The sequence below is a fragment of the Psittacula echo genome (genome assembly GCF_963264785.1).
Source record: "Psittacula echo genome assembly, chromosome: 3".
In the NCBI taxonomy this organism is placed as follows: Eukaryota; Metazoa; Chordata; class Aves; order Psittaciformes; family Psittacidae; genus Psittacula; species Psittacula echo.
This window is the reverse complement of record NC_137736.1, coordinates 85,775,026-85,798,090: the sequence shown is the minus strand read 5'-3', so window position 1 is coordinate 85,798,090 and position 23,065 is coordinate 85,775,026. Positions and strand designations below refer to the sequence as shown.

At 35.1% G+C, this 23,065-nt stretch overlaps 1 protein-coding gene across 4 annotated transcripts in view; it reads right to left on the bottom strand.

The window, feature by feature from the left end:
* DACH1 (dachshund family transcription factor 1) overlaps positions 1–23,065 on the bottom strand; it is a gene marked incomplete at its 5' end in the record, with an annotated part of 382,732 nt that overhangs the window by 52,261 nt on the left and 307,406 nt on the right. For all 4 annotated transcript variants that reach the window (XM_080613963.1, XM_080613964.1, XM_080613965.1 and 1 more), the window contains one exon: positions 880–1,031. In XM_080613963.1, the coding sequence (XP_080470089.1) occupies positions 880–1,031 (152 nt within the window). The remainder of the gene's footprint in view (positions 1–879; positions 1,032–23,065) is intronic.

Here is a 23,065-nt window from a genome sequence, read left to right as displayed (position 1 = left end):
ACAGAATATAATTGATTTTATGTATTTGCAGGAATAAGCAGGTAAAAATATTGTGACAACCACATTAGATGTTAGCAGCTGCACAGATGAGGATTATCTGGAATTAATACAATATGGCTGCATTATTTCTTGCACTATCATTTGGCTTCTGCATGCAGTGTACAACCATACTGCTGCAAAAGTTGCGTGTGGGGAACACTGAATTTGTGGAAAAACCCATTCTTCATTCTAATATGAAACACTAACATCTTGGCTACAAGGTACATGCTAGTGTATACCTTAAATAATATTTGAATCAGGTTGTACTGTACACACAATACAGGTCATGACTACCAAATATGAAATCTGCGTAACATTTGGTAATACACTTAGAAGTCTATTGTTTGAAGGCAGTACTTTAAATGAAATGAGCTTGTATATAAAAGAAGTGCTTTTTGCAATGCTTTTATGGGAGACACACTTCTAATAGCTTTAAATATCAATCCACCTGGCACTCCAGCAATTTAAAATAACTATTTATTAAAGAAGTGTTTCTCTGCTTAGTAAATGAGGTAAATTTAAACAGTAAGATACATTTCAACACCAAGTAACAAAAAGAGCGTTTAAGACAAATGTTGTTAAACATATCAATGTAATTTTCATCGAATTCTCTGCTGTGGTGTAATACATAATCTGTATTTTTATTTAATGTATCTGACAGCTTCTAAATTCATTTGTTTGCTGTGGTTCCTTTAAACCCTAAATTACTAGGAAGTTTCAGTAAATTAGTTGATTCAAATAATCTTATGAACTAATTAAGCTAGAATGGTTATATTAATTTAGACAAATCTGCAACTGGCGCCTCTCCATCCCTTTAAGCTGATCTACAGAAAGGCCTACCTGGATGTTAGTCAGAAGGGTCTCTATGGAGGACAATCCATCAGGGAATAGAAAAGGAGATGGAAAACCCGGAGGTAGTGGTTGCCCATGACCAGTTAGAGAAAGTTTGTCAAGGCTGTCTCTTGCGGTTGGTGTGGAGAGCGGAGTCTCATCTGTATGTGATTGAAACAAAAATATAGAACAAGTTACGCTTGTCTGTTTTTATTAGACCTCAGTAATGGCTTCCCTAGTGGTTTCCAGAACATTTATTGCAAATTGGTTCCTGCTATCAGGAGAAAATGCTTTCTGCTGAATTTTCTTTAATGAAAAAGCTGTGGAGATACAACAAGATAACATTAATGAGTAACTTTATAAGCCTTTTAAATGCAGTCTCTAATGAGACTGAGTTTACAGTGCCATAGAATCTTTTTAAAACAAATATTATCTCACATATACTTGTGATAATATATTCAGGCTGACTTTATGGGCACCTTCCCAATTATCTCATTTTAGTTTGTGTTCTATTTGGATTGACAATAGAAGATTTTCTAGCACAACATATATTTTGTATACGAGAAATATATGAGTATGAGGCTTCCCATACAATTAACTCTTCCCACTCTTAATGGTTTCACTTACAGAAAAGAAGATTCAACAACACTGAGAAAAGCTACAGGTCCTCGATGCATTTTTAATCAAAAAAGTACACTTGATTCTCACAATTGAAACATGCTCTGAACAATACATGAAATTAACAGCATGGTTACAATCACTGGCCTAATTTTTTTAAGCATGGACATCTTCTAACAATTAGTGCTAAACTCCTTAGTGGGATCTTTGTAACAATCAGATCTGATCAGTACTGACATCACAATGGGAAAAAACTCCCACAGCTGGAAGACTTCTAATATTAGTTTCACAGATAATCTGTGAACGGATTATAAAGTAAATGAAAACAAATAAATAAATAACCCCCACCCCACAATTAATAGAAACTTCAATACCCTGCCTTGTCTTTTTTTTTTCTTTTTGAAATATTTTTAGACTACTGTTGATACAGCAATTTAAGTCAATTTCTTTGCACCAGATGTTAATCTGAATTCTTCAAAAGGAAAACTAAATATCTATACATATAGGTAGATATATACATCTATACATACTCTTCTTACCAAGGGCTCAGTCATTAACCGACAGGTATTGATGTATCTCAATACAATACAAAGGCATCAGAATATATTCCTGGTATTATGCAGACCTCTGCACAGCTACTTGACTACAGAAGAGTCTGTAAACTTGCTCTTTTCCATTATGGCTTTGATCATTATACGATATATATTTTCAGGTATTTTAATTTCATTTACTTTCTGCATTTTAATGATGGTTTCAATAATAGTTGTATTTCACCAATTTATCCTATCACGTACATTAGGAATTGTTTTTATTATATGGAAGTTCTGATCCTAGTTACCTAAAAAGAGCTCTCTCTTTGACTGGTTTGAAGTACTTTCTGAAGTAGACATAGGATAGGACCAGGCAAATTGAAATCTGCAGCAATGAAGAGTTAGAGTCTAGGCTTAGACGATCCCAGGACCAGAAAAACAAAATTCAGAGTCCCAGTTCATTCCAACAATGCCCATCCTCTGTTACTGCAGAAGGAAGAAAACTCCATCAACAATGTTCAGGTGCAGATTTCATGCCCCATTTCCTCACCAGCTCTGTTCCACTGGTCAGTATTTACAGTGTTAAGGTAGAAGTCTCACCCAGTGTGTCCCTCCACAGAAATACCCAAACAGGCATCTGGATGTTTGCTTCTGGGCTTGCCCCACTTAGCTCTTTCTGTAGCCAGCGGAGGGAAGCAGACACCAGTTTGAGGTACTAATCCATCTGAACTATCCAGGCGTCTACTACAGGAGGAGACAAATTTTCCTCTAGAAGTGTCTGTTGACTGTAAGAAAAGCCTAAGCTGACTAGCTCAGATGGAAAGTTTTACTTTTGGCGAGCTTAGACCTACCATGGGAGGTGTTCTTCCTACTTCACTGTCTCTCAGGCTGAGAGTAGCCTACACAAGGAGTAATAGCCTGTTTCATGTCCCCTATTTGTCACATCTTGTGCCACAATAACTCTTTTCTCATAAAGTCATAATTCAAAAGCTTACAAAAGTAAGCTCTGTGAAAGGAACTGATGTTGACCAAGGAAAGCTTCAGGCCCTTCAGAGTCATAAAATATATTTTCAGCTGTATTTAAGTTTTCCAGTCATGGCACAAAACGCTGAAAAAAAAAAAATGGCATTAGATTAGTGAACCATTACCTATCCACCTTAATGAGATTCAAAGCAGGATTTGAAAAATGTAGTCTATGGATGTATCCTCTCTCCTCATCCTATCCTACAGCAACATGGACATCTCTCTAGTAATTTTGTAGTAGCATACTGAAGTTTGGTCCTAAATTTCTTTCTTTTCTTTTCTTCCCAACTTTTAAGCTGTTATAGAAATATTCACCACTTCATGAGAAAAAATAAATTAGGTATTCCTGGGTATTGCAAACTAACTTACTATTTTCATATCATCCTGTTAGTTCATCTTCACAAATCCTATTCCAGTGTGAAATATCATTACCAAATGTCTTTTTCCAAACTGCTGTCAGAATTGCTATGCTTTCATTAATCAAAAGAAACAAACCAAAACTTTAACAAAACTGGTTACGCAACACACAGTATTATTGCATAGCTGAAACCTCTCTCTATCTCTGCTGCAAATACTGCTTTCCCAAATGATTCCTATTTAACATTTAAATAAAAAAAACCCAAATAAACAAACAAAAACCCAAACAAAAACAAACAAACAAACAAACAAAAAAATAATTACAAACCCTCATCTGTGTTACACTGAAATTTTTGGCCACTCATTTATATCAGTTCCAATGAATTTCCAGTGAAGGTATGGGACTTGCATGGTATAGCATGAAGGAGTCCAATCACTAGGATGCATGGTAGAGTTGATTCATATAAATGAGAAAGTAACGTAAAAAAAAAAAAAAAAATTAAAAAAAAATACATCATTTGCCTCTAGGTTTTTCAATGAGCCAATAACCTCTCATACTTTCTAAGACAACTTAGAATCTTACTAATATTTTAGATCTGAAATTGTCAAAATATTTTAATACCTACTAGATAAAATTGACCCACTTAACAATTCCATAAGCCTTAAGTCACTTAAAACTATGCTATTCCATGCACTTACTGAGACACAGAAAGCTCCTAATACAGGTCGTCATGGAATTTAAGGAAGACATTAAATCTTTTACTGTATTACTACTTTAAAAATACATAGATCTTAAGTTTGTTGTACTTTGTGCATGCTCAAGACATGTTGTGAAGTTTGCAAAGATTTTTCTTAACAATGTGTGGTGTGGTTTTAAAATAGGAAAAGTAACTCAAGAAAGGTTAGAACTCAAAATAACATCCGAACTCTAATGTTAAAATAAATAACAGAAACAAATTTACACTGAAGGGTAAGACTAGAGAGCTGAACTTACTATGAACTTATTTTAATGAAACATCAACTCAGAAAAAAGAAGCCAGACTAATGTGACTTTGTTTTCTTGATGTCCCATGTGAAATAAACTTTGAGTATGAGTATGTTTGAAACAGCAAATGTACGTATTATACACAGGAAGCATGGATATTTGTGGACGTGAGATAAGCAATGATTGAGAAAATCTTGAAAAAATGCATTTTTAAGAAAAACCATATTGTAAACACAGCCATTTAAAACATAAGTACATATCTTAGTAGCAAAATAATATGACCTCTCGCCATTAAAATGTTTTAAAATCTTCCATTCCTGCAGAATTCTTCTTTTCTCAATACAATGAGGTATTTTGGTTTCCAAATAATCATTAGCCTAACATCTTTTAAACTGTTGCAAAGAAACTACTAATGTTCCTCTTAACCTACTAGCAGAGAAATGCTGCAAAACTGATGAGCCCTTGCTGGGAGACACAGATTTGGCATTTTCAGTCTAAATGCATCAAAAGAAGCATTCTTAGACAAGGCAAGGCAAGAGGGGAAGAGTGTCAATCTACAACTCCATTGTCAGAGTTGGGAGCACAACAGTGTAAAGAAAGGGGCGGGAGGGAAAGAAAGAACACGACAGAACAAAGAGGTGTCCGGACCTGCCATGGCTTGTGCTCAGAACTGAGGTGTTATAAATTAACAAATAAACAAGGATAGGACAAGCTGTTACTCAAGCTTCTACAGTATCAGAGCAGAGATGAATATGTGCCTTGACATGCGAAATAAATCACCGTAATAAGCAAGTCTGAATGCAACACACCTTTAAAATATTTGCAAATGCTACATCCACTCCATCCATTGTTCCTCGATTTCCAAAATTCACCTGTTTTCTTCAAACCAGATTTTATATGCAAACAGCAGCTGGTTTGGGCCAAACATTTTTCATTGTATTTGGTTTGTTGCCATTCTATTTTATTCTTTCACCAGATAACATGGAAACAGACATCCTGAAAGCCGTGACAGCTATTTAAACAATAATAGATGAATAGAGGTAGCCACTCTCTTGTCTTTGTTCCTAAAAGCAAGTAGGATAAGTTCAGACCGGTCACCAATCAAACTGGAGAATACTGATATTGCCAGGATGTGAAAGCAAGTGATAATAGGCAGCTCAAAAAAAACAAAAAAAAAAAATATACTGATTACTGTCTTTCTGTAAGCATTTAATGTTTTATTGTAATGCATCTTGACGCTTTGTTGTTCTCCGTAAAATATTTCACATGTGTCTGTTCCTAAAACAGGCTCTTCTTACACATTCTTACCATTTGAATGATGAAAGAGGATCCTGTTTACACTTTTTGCTATCCTAAATCTGGTGCATACGTTTTTGTAGAAACAATCTGTTCTATTTGGCTTAATACAATTTTGGTTCATGTTGTCAAACACCCTTTAGTGCACATTTTTTTATATTTCACCTTCCTCAGAGTTAGAAGTTTCAGGTGTGAGAAGCTCCTCTATTTTAATTAATCAATAATTGTTGATTTATATTAGCACAAAAGAACAGAGGGTCCCATACCCTGAACTGAAACATTATCATTTTTTCATTTGAAACAGTATCATTTGCCTGCTTTAGAGATTTGGTCATTCACGATTCACCCTGCACATAACTAGGGGCAATGTGAGATGATTGTGAAGGTTGTTACAAACTGTAAAAAGAATGTACTGAAAGTAACTCTTATTAAAACATTGTTTTTTTCAATCTATATTTTAATTTCTTCTTTTTATGCTAAAAGTAGCTCTCCAGGACACCCAAATTATTCTGAAATAAAAATATTTACTGCTGGAAACCAGGGAAAATATAAAATACAAAATATGTAAAATATAAAATATAAAACCAGACTGGCTTGCTGGTTGTTGCTTCTGTAGAGGCTGTTGCTCTCACAGTTAACAGTACTATTGCAAATGCTGTCCACTGAGCTGTTCTATTTCTTGGCTTAGTATGTTTACCTAAGGACTTTAAGAAGAGTAACTCACCAATAATGAGATACAGCTAAAAGATTGGAATCTTACATGGAAAGGACCATGGCTACTAAGATTATGTTTCCTGGATGTGTATATTGTACATGATGGCTTTATATGCTGCTTTATACATGTATTTGTGAAAACAGGTCTTATAGAACTCATCCATCTGTGCAACACTTCCACCATTATGGACTGACCATTTCCATAAGCGGCATGACTTCAAAATATGCAGTTTTACTTAATCTAAAGGACTACACAAGAGCAAAGGTACATAAGAACATAGTCATATATGTCCACTTCAGAGGTAGGTTTAGATGCAGGACTTGCCCAACAACAGCAAGACTCGTTTACTGACAATTCTGTCTGATTTTAACCACTGAAAATACAATATTCTAGCTTGATGGTTGTCCTTTTTGGAAAGAGATTTCCAATTGATACATTTCCAGTATTTCTTTAATCCTTTTTGAAGAAAATGTGGTCCCTGCAGATCATTCATCATGCTGCACAGGGTCATTGAGCATACTGCAGTTGGAGTTTTCTCCATAATGGCAAATAAGAGCCAGATGGACAAGCATCCACTGAACGTAAGGGTAAAGACCTCTCTTTCCCCCCAGTTCAGTGATATCCCTTCTATGCTGATACCCTGTAAGCCAATTTATCTCTAAACACAGAGGGAAAAAAAGGAATATATTGCTGCATGGAATGGGGATGTGGGGGTTTGGGAAAAGTGATGACTTGACAAGGAGACAGGGACTAATCAAGAAGTGAGGGAACACTTTGCTAAGAAAATAGGAAAGAAGGACACTCAAGGTGGCTGAGCACTTTGGAAAGAGATAATAGCATTGGGATTATGTGGTGAAGGAGAGAAGAAAGAGCACCCAGGAGCAAGATATTTATACTGACTCAGCAAGAAATAAACAAAACATCCAAAGTTTATTTTAAGCAGCATATTTTGTACAAGTAATTCTGCAGTACTTCAAGAACTGTTTTTCAATGTATATTAAATTTATAGTTGTCAACACCAAAAATATAAAATTATGTTCTTTAAAGATCACGTGTTTTAGTTTTGTTAAGGAATTACTGGAATAACATTACTATAACTGCATGGAAAGAGTTGCAAAATATATCCAAAAAGCAAAAATGTAATTAGTGGTGATGTTCCAGCTGTGACGATTTCTTCAGGCTTTTTGGACTAGATCAAGTTGAGTTTATTCTTCACTTTACATGTCCCTGTGAGGGCCTCAGAGTCAATCAGCACAACTTATCTAATTTTCTCTTTCAATAAAAGGATTATTTTAATAACCTTTATCTTATTTTGCAGCCTATTACTGATTAGGGCTGGGTCAAGCAGTATTTGCTGATTTATTCTAAGGATTTCACAATATTTCAGAATAAATTGTAATTCTTATTTTTAAACAAACATATTTTGCCATACAATAGAATGTTAAAATGCCTGAGATATTTCCACTTATGCACTTTGGCATCATAACACCACATAAGATGAGAAACAAAATTATATGGAAATTTTTCATTCAGTTTCTTAAAGTGCATGAAAGGGAAGAAATGGTATAGTCAGAGATGATTCGATATATAACTGTTAATTATAAATTACTATTTCCTTGAATACCTGACAGTAACTTATACTAACTCTAAAGAAATATAAATTCCTAAAGATAAAATGATAGTTAGAAAGGTACATTAAATATTTTATTGCATATTTAATAGTATATTGGTATAAATACAGGGCACTATAATATTATAACCTGAAGTACTTAATTATGAGAACTATGTACATTATTTCTTTTTCAAAGATCCTTACATGCTACTGGCAGGGGTTGGATGCAGATTAAGACCATCTGTGCTTTGGATGCTGAAAAAGTATAAATGTATTTTACTGGTTTATGTCAAATGCCCCAATTAGTACTCGGCTAGCTCCACTCCATCAGCCAGGCAATACAGAGTACCAAAAAGAATGTTTCTTGGCTTCGTAGCAAAGAGAATTGCGTATATGCACACGTGTATGTGGAGTATGTATGTGTTTCTCTACAGGTGCATTTTGAGCTTTTTTCTGAAGTCATGCTGAGGGGTGTCCATAATCATCTATGTAGTAAAGAGATATATAGGAAATCAAAACTCACCATTCATGATACCAGCTATTTAATCTCCTTTTCTTTGTTGGCTACAGAAGCTGGTTCCCTCACCTATATGGCCTGCCTGTACATCTAGCTTTCCTAAATGCATGCAGAAGCAAAGATGAAGCCAAGTATTTTGAGTCCAAGCAAAATTCCCGATTAACATCAACCTTCAAATTAGGGATTGGGTTTAAAGATTGCATAATTAATGTATTGTACACTAAACCTCACATTTTCAAAATTATGGACATAAATATGCACATCTCAGCTGATAAAAGCAATACACAAGGTAATACATCCATGGTATGAATACTTAATTTTTGTGCTGCCTGTTCCTCCCTGTACTTTAACTGTCTCTGTATGGCTACTGCAAAATGCAGATAAAAACCATTACAGAATGCAACAACTGCCTTTTGCTAAATTTTATTAGATCATTTCAAGTGCCACATGATTTGGATTAATAATCCTCTGGACATGTTTCATGAAAGTTGAAAAAAACCCTATTATTTTGGGATTTAAGGTGATTTAAAAAATAAGGAATATCAATATTCTTAGAATTTTTGTCATTGTCAGCTGAAATAACACCACTCCTTTTCTGTAAGCATAACAGTGGTAAGAAGCGAATTCTTGATAAGAGCACAGCTGGTAACTTGTAATTCTCTGAAGATGAAGGTTTTATGGTAATACCTGAACAGCATTGTATTCACACTGTTCTTCTTGGTCTGTGTTCAGTTAATAATTCTAATATTAATTCGCTTCAGAAAAGAAAAGAAAAAAAACAACAAACCCAAGACATTTTCAAAAAGTCCATATCTAGCAATGTTGCAGTTATGGGGGACTGAGCATCAGTGCTCCTGCTGCCTTCTCTCATGGCCCATGTTCTTCGTAGTCTACTGACAGCATGAATCAGATGCCCAAACAGAAAATTAATAGATGGCAATGAGTCTGTGCCACACTCATCAGCTGTCATTCATTCAGCAACACATAACCTGTCCCACACCCTTGTCCCCAGAGTGCTGGCAAGATGAAGTTGACCAGGCATGCTTGGCATCTGGTGTAAGGTGGCAGCACAGAAGTCAACAGTACCACATTTCACAAATAAATATGTCAGAGAAATTCAACAGAGAAGACAGAAGAGGTTTAAAGACTTTGCATTTATAGTAGTTTATATTGGTCACCTGTCCCAGTAGAAAAAGTATTTGTCTGGTCAGGATTTGTAAACTGGATCTATTAATTAATGTGTTCTGTTTAACTGAATATTCATACAGAATACTGTCCTTTTTCTTCTTAAAAATAACAAACATATCAGATGTTCAGAGACAGTAATTTTTGCACAAAGCAAATATTTTTAAAAACTAGTCTACTTATATTCGCTTTACTTTCAAGAACCTATTAATGTCCATGATTTTAATAACTTCTTTAATAAAAAGAATGCTATCAAGTACCTCTAATATTCAGACTCACAATATGTTAATCAGACCACTGAATAAGATGATCAGTCTAAAAAGCATTAGAAAGAGGGAAACATACTAAGAAAACCTGTTTCCAAGCTTTCCCCCTGCCACAATTCCTACCCTTGATGTACTAATGCCTCACAATTAGAGCCAAAGATGCCAATAAAATACAAGAATCAAGAAACAGTCACATGGACTCATCCAACACAGTTGTATGGGGCTACTGGGTAATAAGTTCAAGAATTCTTGAATATGCAAGGAAAAACTACAAATGCATTGGAAACACAGGGGAAGAAACCCCGCTTTGAAAAGCAAGTACCTAGGGGACTGTGTTGGTCAAGCCCTGCAGACATCCTTTCAAAGAGTTAAGGTTAACAGGTGTTTTATCATCAGCAGTTCAACAGCATCTAGTCTTTGCTTAAGCACCTAAATGGCAATACACATTTTTAACAGAAATATGTGACTTAGTAACTCCAAGATCTTCTCACAGCTAATACAGTAATTGTTACTGAAAACAAAGAGATGTGAATCATCTCATTTTAACAGATTCTCACCAGAAAGTGTACAAAATGAGTGAGTTCTAGTATCATGAAGCAGTATAACACAGAGGCTTCGCTAGTTTGGGGGCTAAAAACTCCACGTCTGCACAGGAGACTATCAATTACATTTAACTGAAAATTTAAAATTGTTTCACAACATTTTTTTTTAACATAAAGAATAAGCATCCTAAATGTGCCTATCTACGAATAGTTCCAGTCCTCAGATGCAAAATGTTGCAGTCAGTAACTGATGTACACGTTTTGGCTTATATTGTTATGATAACCCAATAGAAATTTGGCTGTCTGCCTATGGGAGTTCAATATGAGTTCCATAGTTTATAGCACCAGAAACACTCCTTTACAATATTATAGCCACATTTCTCAACCCATTGCCTATAGCTTATATCCCAAAATCTGATTTTCACAGAAATCCATAATAATAAACAAACCAAAATCCCTAAAGCCCAGAGTGCTCAGAAACAAAATTCAGAAAGAAAAGGCAAGCATTTTTACATCTGATATGATTCCTGTTGCAATCCATTCATCAAGCATCTGCAACAAGCTGCCAGAATGCATCCATTAGTGAGATTTCTATGGCATTCACTACCTTGATGCTCACTGATAGAATAATGTAGAAGTTTTACCTCTAATGTTTTCTGCTCCATTTGAGGCATCCACTTTAAAGTGAGATTTGGCCTGCATATGTCTTCATGTCTTGAAATATGTAATTTATGCTAATATATCAGAATATGTATTAGAAAAGACAAAAAAAAAAAAAAGTCCTTTACGTATTTATGCATTAGAGGTCACATTCAGCACTGATTTAAGAAAGTACAAAATAGTTTGGAGTTATCATGTAACCTGGACCAATTTGGTTTCAATTAAATACAGAAAATTAAGGTACCTTTAACAGCAAAAATGCTGCATACTTGCCAACAAATTAAAATCTTACCCAGGATCCAGTTTAAAACCTTCATGCAAATTAAATATTGCATTCAGCATTTTATCTATAATGTCAAGGAAATATGCATTATAACTCCACTACAGGGACAGATCTTTTTACTATTTCTGTTTCACATCAAAATTTCTGTAAGTCTTTCAATGTTTATGCCAATAACATAACGTAAAAATTACTTATTTCAATCCTTAAGCAATTATTAATGCTACGTAATAGAAGCAAAATACAAATCCTAAGAGCGTTTTAAATGCTCTCTACTACGTTTTGATAATTCATGTATAACTGTACATAAACAAAACAGGAAGCATTATATTACTGTGAAAACAGTTACTGCCTACACGAACTGAAACAAATCACAAAAGCTTTATCATCTTAACCTGATGAGCTCATTATATATTTAAAGATAATACTTTTATTCAGTATCCTGATAGCAGGTTGGCTTTTAGCCCAGCTAGTAAAAGACCAAGAGCTGCATCAGTAAATGATCACCCTGCGTGGTTTCATGAACTGCTGCACCCAGAAGACTGAGCACAGCAACTCACAGCAGCCTCATCAATTTTTTTCCATTTTTTGAAAGGAAGTCAAAAAGTGCTGCTGATAGAGGTTGCTCTTTTCCCAAATTTAGTACAATTCAGTGAGTTTAAAAACTAGAATCAAATTTGTCTTTTTAGATTTTTTGACATTTTTATTTTATTTTATAAATTGGAATTTTTTTAGGTTTTGAAAATTTTTTTCAGAATCACTGTCCCTTGTCTTCTCTTGGCCCTCTTCTGTAACTCAGAATGTTCTACTGCTTCCTGCAATCTTTTCCTTACTTCTCACACATTTTTCTTAGTAATATATACTGTTACTGAAGTCTTTTTGTTTCAGTAGTTTCTTCCCCTTCCAAGATGAAAAATTAGCCTGCTTGTTGAAATGTCAACTTTAACTGAAGACTAGAGGAGAAAAAATACAGTTAGAGAAAAGGAAAAGATTCTGAAAGAAATCTAAAGGGATAACTCAACCTAAATAATCTCCCTACTTGCAAAATAAAACAGAGCTTGACTTCTTTTCTGTTTATTTATTTTCACACATACAACAAGATCTAAAGCATTATCACAACACATAAGAAAGTGGAAAATAAGGTCTTAAAAATACATCTTTAATTTATGCTCCACTTTCCTATATTTTGGTATAATCATAAACGGAGTGGTCCTGATATGACTTTTGATTTTTTTATTTTTTCAAAGTATAAATAATTCAAGATAATATAGTTATGTTTACATAGGAATGTGTGCGAAGGTTCAACATTAGGTCCACTGGTTTGAAATAGAATGCACATTTTGCTATGCTAATTTACTGTATCTTTGGTCTATAGAAGAAGACGCCATTATGTAGCACCACATCGCTTTCAGTTGTTGAATATAAAAGCAACAGACTTCTTAGAAATCAAAACAGCAGTGGTTCAGCTGGCAAACACCTTTTTGGTTTCGTAGAGGAAATAAAGTGGAGTCAACAATTTAATCCTATGATTAATCTCAGTTCTCTAGAAGATTAAGAGTATAGAAGCCATTTCAAAGTTCAGGATTTGACTCACAACTCTTACACAACATGTTAAATTTTTGCTTCAGGTTAAGAACAGCAGGGAAAAAAACCCAAAAGGAACACATTTCAGTGAAACTTTGCTTTAACCCTATCACTATTTTTGGCTGTTGTGTGTTTGTAGAACACCATTATACAGCAGATGTTAAATGCAAAGTAAAATAGTCAGTTGTAAATGATTGATGATCCTCTTTATTATTTCAAAATAAGCCCTGATTATTTATATAGTTTGGGACATTGCTTGAAAGCATCATACTAAACCTAAACAATTAATCCATTTTTCAATGGCTTTTGTGTGTAATGTATTATGTATATTTTTACATTCTTCTCTGTAAAGGGCCCTGGTGTATGAGAAATGTTTAGAGTTTTGAGTGCTCCACCCAGTCCATATGGTAGGTTTGCTCTGTGTGTAAGACCTACCTTTTTCCACCAGGTCCATATGGCAGGCTTAAGCTAGCCAGGGCCTTCTATCCTCGACAGGGGCCATATGGCAAAGAGAGCTTGGTGAACACTCATTTACTTTGTATTAATATTTTACATGTCTCCAGCACATACACATACACACAGACATGTATGAACTGGTCAGATTGGCTAGAAAAGACTTAGCTTCTGAAAATGCTTCAGCCACATAATCAATACCCCCTGACAACATGATACAAGATGTAGATTCTGGGTTTTTCTGTTTTCTGAAAACTCAAATGTATAATTTATCAAATTATTTGATACTCTGTGATGGTTTTAAGCATTTTGACAGATTATTATTTAGTTACGCTAACAAACTTGTAGACATTAATACAGATGACATTTCACTATGAGTTAATATTACAAGAACAGAACCGAATCCCTTGAATTGACCCACTACCAAAGTGTGCATACTGCCCGTAGTGAAAATATTTATTTAAAGATTCATCTTTGTGCTGCCCCACTAACAACAGGTTTGAGCAGGTTACTGCTCTCTTGCTATATTTAAACAAACTAGCCATAAACCAGAGAAACAATAACAACAGTAAACTATGCAAAGGTATTTCCAAATCACATGCAAAGTAAGTCACTATTTCTTGAAGACACAATACTGCTACCCTTACTACTGGAGTAACAGGAAAAGAAAATTATCTGAAAACCATAGTATCTTCCTTTTGCTGTCTGTACATGTCCTGAACTAGTAAAACATGAGTATTTTACATGAGTAAAACAGTTGTGATGGGCTTGTTGATTAAGGGCATGTATTTAAAGTAAAGTTAAAAAAAAAAAAAAAAAAAAAAAAAAAAGACTGCAACATTTTCAAAGTAATTACTCTAAAACTGGCACATGGTTACAGTGTTTACAACTAAATGCAAAGCTTTGCTGTAATTCTGAAGTTATTTAGGAACCCTCAGAATTTTAGTTATACAGGAAAGATAGAAGCAATTTGTAACATGTTTATGAAAGTTTTATTGCACCTACAATCTGAGTTAAGAAATGAAACAATATTCCCCAGTAGCAGAAATTTTACGAACAGCTTTTACTGATTTGAAACTCAGAACATTAGGAAATGTAAAAATTGTAATGTATTGGTTTTATTCAGATGATTTATAGTGTTTTCATCTGGTTTCTTCTAGTTTCAATTCATGTAAATAACTTCTATGTTGACACATGAATATTCAAATATCTAAAAGAACTATCAGTGTTGAAAATAAATAGCATTAAAGTATTCAGAAAAAGCATGCATGTACATGCTCTCATAGTTTGCTTTTGTATATAGCATTTATGTTCTGCAAACAATCTAAAATATATAAGAGTTTTCCACACGGAATTTATTTTCTGATTTCAAAGGACCCCAAAAATAAGAAACATTTAAGAAACCAAGAGTATTTTATTAAAGATTAAAAAAAGCTATGCTTTTTTTTTTTTTAAAGGTCATGCCTCTTCCTCCTAACCTTCCTGCTTTTGATCATAGCCAAACATAGCTAAAGCAATGCGGAAAACCAAAAGCTTTATTAATTTCAGGGGTTAAGAAACATGAACTCAAACTCTTTGCTTCTAACTTTCATTTCAGGAAAAGCATAGTATGTATCTTTAGGATTCATTTATGCTCTTTGTTTCCGTTGTTCTTTTTTAGATATATTCTCTATATGTTGCCTTTTGTATGTTCTGTTTCTGATTTACAATGCACAGGTACAAACTTTTAATTCTGAATTTTGCAGGATTTGTCTACCTACATAATTGTTCATAAAAATGCACATGGAGAACTCACTTTGTGATTGGTGGGGTTTACAGAGTGCTTAAAAGAGATGAAAGGTTGAATCCCTCTGCCTAGGTTATCCAGTCTGCCAGGGAAGCTGTACTCTCTAAATAAAGGCCTAAATTCTCCATTCAACAATGAAGAGAAAGCAGGTGTCTGTTAGATAGAGTGCCTAAACTTGAGCAGCTAGATTCTCTCTCTTGAGGCTTTCATAGGCACCTTCATCATTTCATGAATTGTGCAAAGAATTAAGAAGACTATTTGAGAAGTCTGTGTTTCAACAGCAGAGATCCACTATATAATTTGGAACAGAATAAAAAGATTAGAAAGATAGATAGATAGATAGATAGATCAAATACTTAACTTTTTAATAGAAATTAGAGATGGAGAATCTAGCGATAACTAAAATTCTTAGTTTAGATCCTTGTCATGTTAACATAGCCCACAGTTTTAAACACATTCTTACGAAAGCATAAACCACAATTTTATGCTTTGCACTTTCCCACTGAGTCAGTAGTTTCCTCTTTTGGGAGAATATGCTAAATTAATTGAGCATCTCAATTAAATTCTTCATAAATACATACATATGAAGCCGACTTCATAAATATAATTCGCTGGGATTTCGTTAAAGTTTAGATGTATAGATTTGTATTTGAAATCCTCTGAAGGTTACAGGGTGAAACCTTCCAACAATATCTCCAACTCTTCAGGGACCAAATCCCATTATGTGGAGTTCAGTGAAGAGGGTAAACACTACCATAAAGAAATACAAATTGCACATATTTCCCATTTAGCCAGTGTCACAAAAGTTCACTATTTAGAATTCTAACCAGTTAGGACTTATTCTTGAAGGTCAAGTACCTTGTGAACCTTGTCATCTCACTGATGACATCATATCCCATCCATCAATTCTTTCAGGAGCACACTTGCCATCTGCTCAGCACGCTATAATAACTTATTAGACATATTCACAGGGTAACAATCTGTACAATGACACTGTTATCTTAATGCTGCCACATACAGAGATAGCAGCCATCGTTTCCCTGTCACAGCACAATTATTGTACCTTCCAACTTTAAAAGCAAAGTTACTTGGATATTTTAGATTCTTTTTTAAATCGCACTGAAACAGTGAATTCTCATCAGAAATATATTTTTGGCTTTGTGGTGTTTTTTTGACCAGGAACCGATAAATTAAGACTACAGCACAAAGCACTAAGTTAAGCTTGATATACCTGTTTTAAACTTTGAAAATTTTTGCAGTCATATTCATTCTTTAGAGTGCAAAATAAACAAATCAAAAACATACAATACAATCGCATGCATATAAATAGCATTGAAATCCAACTTACTCTCTGCAAAAACATTAACTTTCTAGAACTAATACTTGTTATTTCTTTAGCCTATCTTAAACATCTCTTCTTTCTAACAGCAATTACTAGGTAGAAATAAAATATGCAGCCAAACTGCTCATATTAAGCCTTAAGATTTCTTGAAATCTAAAAGTAATGTGAATATTGTAGTTGCATATATATTTTTGCAGCTTGTTAATACTGAGTATGGTTAGTACAGATGCTGTCATGGCACTTACGCCTTAACAGCAGTCCAGTATAACTCTCCCTCGACCTCAAAAAATATTTTCAGAAAAAAGGGCAATATTTATTTTGCATTACACAGAATTCATCCTCTGTTCCTTCCTTTGGCTCGTCATTTATTCCAGCTTACACTGTGATCAACGTTGTACTAAAATAAAGTCAAGTACAACAGCCGCTCTCTGCCCATCAAAACTCACAGACGTCTGCCAAGCACTTGTAACAGCTGGTGTTACATTAATTAGTTTAAACTATTTATTTCATCCATCTCCAGAGCAGATTGAGCAAAAACATTAGAGATTATTCTAGCATCTGTAAGTGCCCTGCAAACATTAACCAACCAAAGTTAGAATATTAGTCATTAACTTATAGTATATGTGATTTAAGACTCTGTAGATTTATTGTAAATAAAAAAAGAAAATTGCGCTGTTTAACATAGCTCTAGTAAGTTTTCTTTAACTGCCTGTTTAAAAATCTTAGTTTTAAACTTATATAAGACTTTGTGCCCATAAAGTTTCTTAAAAAAAAAAAAAAAAAAATTATTACTAGAAAGCTATTATAATTCCTGGCAGCATGGACCATTAAGCAATATATGACAGGGACTCGGTGACTCAGTGGATTAGTCAGAGGTTTTATGTCCACTGTTGGAATCCAGCCCTAAATACGGTGATCAAAACAGTGTTATCAAATGGTTGTAAAAATCTCAATTAAAAATACTCCTATAGCCTCTACTAAGTTTTTAGTGGACAACATAACAGATCTTTCACTATTGACAGAGTTCTCACAACTATCTTTTTTCTTTTAATAGGCTGAGAATGGATGCTGGCAAAAGAATGTTGATTATAAGAGGTCCTAATGCCACATTCCCTACTCAAATGGCTTAGAAACAGAAGCCAATGCAAGGATGGCAGGAGCAGGCTCACAGCCACTGTCCATGGGCTCGCCTCCATCAAAAATAAAAAGATTCCAACATGGCTCAACGAAATACTTAACGTGAGAATACTTATTTTTAGTGCCTAGGGCTCAAAAAGGAAATCAAAGTTCCGTGCAAACGCTCAAGGGGTAACCCTTTCCCCAAGGAACTCAGCTGTAAATAAGCACAGAGGGAAACAGAGGCACAGAAAGGTGAAATGCTTTGCCCAAAGTCACACAACAGGTTACTGGCAAAGCCTGAAACATAATCAAAGCCTCCTGATTCTCATCAAGTTCAGAAAGATTGCTATATGAGGTTTTCTCAAACAGCACCAAAATCCAATAGCTCACTTGCAGAATAAAAAAGCAGGTTAATCCACATATGAAGTTTATTAGAATCAGATTCTTACACAATAATGTCCTAACCAGATTCTTTTTTTCCCAGTATTACATTATGGAAATGTGTATTACAATGATTTTAAAATGTAGTTACTGATATTAACATCAGATTAAAGTAAATGCAGCTAAAGATAATAATAATCTAATTGATCAGTTTAGAAAGCTACATCTACCCTCAAAATATTTGTATTTACAAGCAAAATTAACAAACAGATTTAGTCTCACTACCTGAACAGTAAAGTGAGAAAATAAACCTGATGTTTACATTTAACTAAAATATAGATCCTGAACCTGCGATATTCCAATTCTTTAAAACTCTGACTGACTTGTTATGGCCATGGAGAAATAAGTATAAGTAATAGAAACTGAAGAAGAAACTACCAGATATTTTCACTTTTCAACCCTGTCTCATCTCCAGTAAATAGAATCTTTTTCTCTTCGCTTCATTCATTTCACAACTCTCTTTCTCTCTGTGCATATGTATAAGAATATATATATGTGTATGTATCTATGTATATATTCAAGATATTTAAAGCAATTTTTTTCTGCCCACTGCACAGTGGTTCTTCTTACTAACTCCACCAGCCAAAAAGGCAGGCACACAGTTAATGCCAAACTTGCTCCAGACCATGCAAGAGAAAGTGCCAAAGCATATGTAAAAATGGCCTCCTCAAACAATACTAATAGCCCTTATTCATGCTCACTCTTTATTAGCCTCGACAGATAGCAAGAGCCAGACACTCTTTTCTATTCTTAGGTTCCCAGAATTTATAACATGCTACATCTGCCACATATCTGTTGGGTTACATGGCTACTGCTATTCAATTATCCATTTTTATTTTTATTTTTAGTATAAGGACCGTTGTTGTAATAACTTCTTGGACAGCCTGTTCTTAAAAGACAAAACCCACAACAGTCACAAAACTTATCACCAGCTGAGACAGTGTTCTGACTTAAATCCTTTCTCAGACAAAAAATATATGCCCCCAGGTGATCCTACTACTAAAAAAAATAATCAAAAATTGCATATAATACTGTATCTCACCACAGAATAAGGAACGTTTAATTGTTTAACTAATGCCTTATAAATGATTCGTTCAGAAAGCCTGTTTTAACCAGGGTTCTTAACTAATACTGACCACCAGGTTCTGTTTTCATTTACACCACAATTGGTACATAAACAAAGGCAGCAGGGGCCCTTGAGGAGATTTTCTGCTCAACTCCCCCTTCAAATCCAAGTGGTACATTGCATTAAAAACTCTCTCTGTATAATACATCTTTGGCATGCTCTATTTCTTTTTCTTTTTTTTTTTTTTTTTCAGTTAGCATTGCATGCTCCATTTTTGGTTTCTTAATACAACTCCAAGAGAGTCATTCAAAAGAAAATATTAACATGTTCCCAGTTTAATATTCTGCTTTACCTCTTGTAGTGATCAGTTTAAATGGATGAAAGCTAACAACCAATTTATTTTTTTTCTCCCCACTATTTCTTTTTCCTCTTAAAATTCCTCTTTATGCAATAGGAAAGTTTATTGCTAAACTTTGTTACAGAACCCTTTGTTCTTGCTGAAGTCACTTTGCTTGTCTCTCCTACTGTAAGGACACCAAATCCTAAAAGCTGGCAAGAATGCATATGTTTATTTCACCATTGCTCTGCAATTACTGAATGCCACTTAATTATAGCAACAGATGCTCGAGTGTAGGAACCAGAAAAATCAAACGCCTCATTTCCAGGTTATTTTTTTCCATTGCTTCTGCCAACAGCAGATGTGTGAGCCCCTTGTGCTCTGGCGTAAATACTTATCAAATCCTAACAGGTCACCTATGTCACAAACAACATTTCAGATGCAACTGTTTCACCTGATAATAGGCTCTGAAAATAAAACTGTGAGCTGTAAATACAATGTATTCGGAATGAAATGCCATAATGTGAAATTGCTTTTTCTCCAGCTACAACAGAAGTCCTTGACAGTTTTTGGCAGTGATAAATCACCCTCCCATTAATTGTCTCCTCTCTCATTGTGAGGTGAGCTGCTAAAAGGGGCAGTCAACAAAAATGACTTAAAGGACAAATTTTGGCAAAAAGACAATGAAGAAATCTGTCATTGCTAAGCCTCCAGTAAACTGTCATGAAACAATCAAAATATATGTAGCTGAAGTGTTTATGTCTTTGTTAGAAAGGTTACAAGATGATAAGTTTATAGTTAAAACAGGAAGCTCAGAGGAACCGAAGTTGCAGGCCCCCGAGACACCGTTTCTCCCTATGTTCTTTAAATTTGTAGGCAATCCTACCAGGGCTTCAGTTTACACAGTATTTGCTGGTCTTACCAAACTTACTCAATGACTCTTCTGCCCCCCTCACCCCAAACGATAGAAAGTCCCCGTGAAGCCATGGTGCTGGCTGCAATAACTCTTGCACCCAGTTTGAAGATCCTTCCTTTTCAGTGATTTAAGCTAGAGAAGACGACACTTGGCACCTCACAGAAGCCGACCCTTCCTTCTAACCCCTCCACCTCCTGGTGTTAATCAGAGTAAGGCCTCTCACCAACTGGTTTCTATACACAGAGAAGCAGCCTTTTTTTCCTGTAGCACAGGCACCATTACCAGCACCCAAGGTGTGTGAAACAACATCTTCTGTCTTCTCCTCCGAAATGACACTTGCCATGACTTACTTCACCTAGTCTGGCCCGTTCTGCAAATAACTCTTCCCCACTGCAACTTTTCTGCAGACTGAACAAATCAGAACCTCTCACCTCAGGATTCTGCTCTGTAGGAGAAAAAGGTCCAAAATTTGATGGCAGATGGTATGTTTTAGACCACAGGTTATCCTGTGTGTAGGAGGGGCTAGACCATGTGCAGGGGATGCTTGTCAGATGCACACCTAAAGAAAGGGTAACGTTTCTTCCTTTATAAATAACATGGTGCTGTCATTTTATATTTATTTATTTATTTATTTCATTTGTTGAGGCTGGGAACTAGAAATAATTAGAGAATTTTTAAAAAGATAAAAGAATTCTGTTTACCTGTCAGCAGATGTTTGGAACTCTACCATTAGCAAGGTTGGAAAATGATTTGCTACTAATGTGTCCGTCAAGGACAATGTCTGGAGTTTGGCTTTATATTTATGTTTGTGAGAAAATTACAATATAAATGTAAGCGAGTTGCATCAGTTCTTTAAACTAGACTGGACAGGGCACTAGAAAATACCTGTCGGGAACATTTCCTGCACCAGCAGGGAGATGAACTAGGTGACCTAGCATGTCTTTTCCACCACAGACTTCTACCATTTCTGTATTAAGCGAGGATGATTGATACCAAATATCCCTCTATCCTACTAACCCTTTTCACTTTGCTGGGTATCTGTATGCTTTCTGGGGGAACTGATATCTCAGGAGAATGGCTATAGGGGAGTACTAAAGCGGATTCTTCATCTCAGTGGCTGAGAACTGAGGAAGGTCACACAACAGCTTGTGTAACCATAGCAGCTTTGTTGTCATGGCATGAGAATCCTTCATCAGTTCTTCTGCTTTTATAAAGGAGCATTCATCTAACATTGTGAGGTGTCTAATGTAAAGCCTGCTTTTTTGACATGGTTATCACAAGCTATTTTCTGTCCAGACATTTACACAGACCTTGTGTTATCCATGATTTATCCACAATCCATGTTCCTCAATTGTGCTTAAGCATGGTTATAGTTGTAGTAAATCATATGTTGAAACACATAACTAAAAGGAACCATATAGTTATTACTAGCACTGGAACATTAAACAATAATACTCCATTGAGCACCAGCATCACCAACAAGTTTCTATCAGCCTGATCCTGAAGTACTAATACAGGTATTTCCCCTCTCCCCTCCCCTCCCTCTTCCATCTCAAACACTATTTGGTCTCTGTGGTGTGAGAATTATACCCAGCTCAAATTAAAAAAACAAAACCAAAAACCAGCAAAACAAACAAACAAAAACACCAGGCATCAATATTCGCTTGGGAAGAATACACTGAATTTTGTCAGGGAATTGCACAGCTTGTCTTTCAAACTGAGAAAACATTGTAACAAAATCTATACGAACATTATACTATAAACTAAGCACAATCCAGAAACAGGTGGAAGGCATTGCAGGAAAGAAGGACAGTCTTCTGAAAGAAAATATAGACTAATTGGGAGAAAAGGGAGAAATTTCAGAAATTTCCAGGTACGCTTTAATCACGTGTGACTTAAATTTTGATAAACGTACTCTGTGTACATAAAACATCTCTTGAATGACAGAAAAGCAGAAGAAATAAAGTGACTGAAGTTTTTTGTTTTCTTTTTTTTTGGTGATGAGCCAGTTTGAGAGCTTACTGTGAGCATATGGAGATAGCATATTTGCAAGTCCATCTCTGGAGGATTGCAAAAGGCCCTTAGCTTGTGAAAAACAGCAATGTTATTTTTTTTAACGTTCCCTATATTTAGAGATTAAATCGCTCACTGCACAAACCCATTTGGAACAGGCGAGAAGGTGAAAAGGATAATCAGTACAGTCACTGGTCCGTGTTTCCTAAACGCTTTTGAAAACATTACTGTGCGCAGGCATAAAATTAGCGGCAGGACCTTAAAAAGGCTGGCATTTAGCATGACTTTTTGGAAAGTGACACCCTCATTTTTTTCTTGTAGGATATCATTAAATTTCAATCGCCCTATGGCAGTGCCTTTCCATTAATAACCAATTCACTGTGTCACTTTGGCTCTCCTTTGAAATAATGAGCCTTTGCTTCGCTTTAATAAATTTAAACATATTCTCAAGGCCAGGGAAGATAGGAAACCGCAGATGGGCTGAGAAAAACACGATTCATAAATCCTTAACTGCCTGAGATCGTTGAGAGCAAAACAAAGTAACACTCGTAA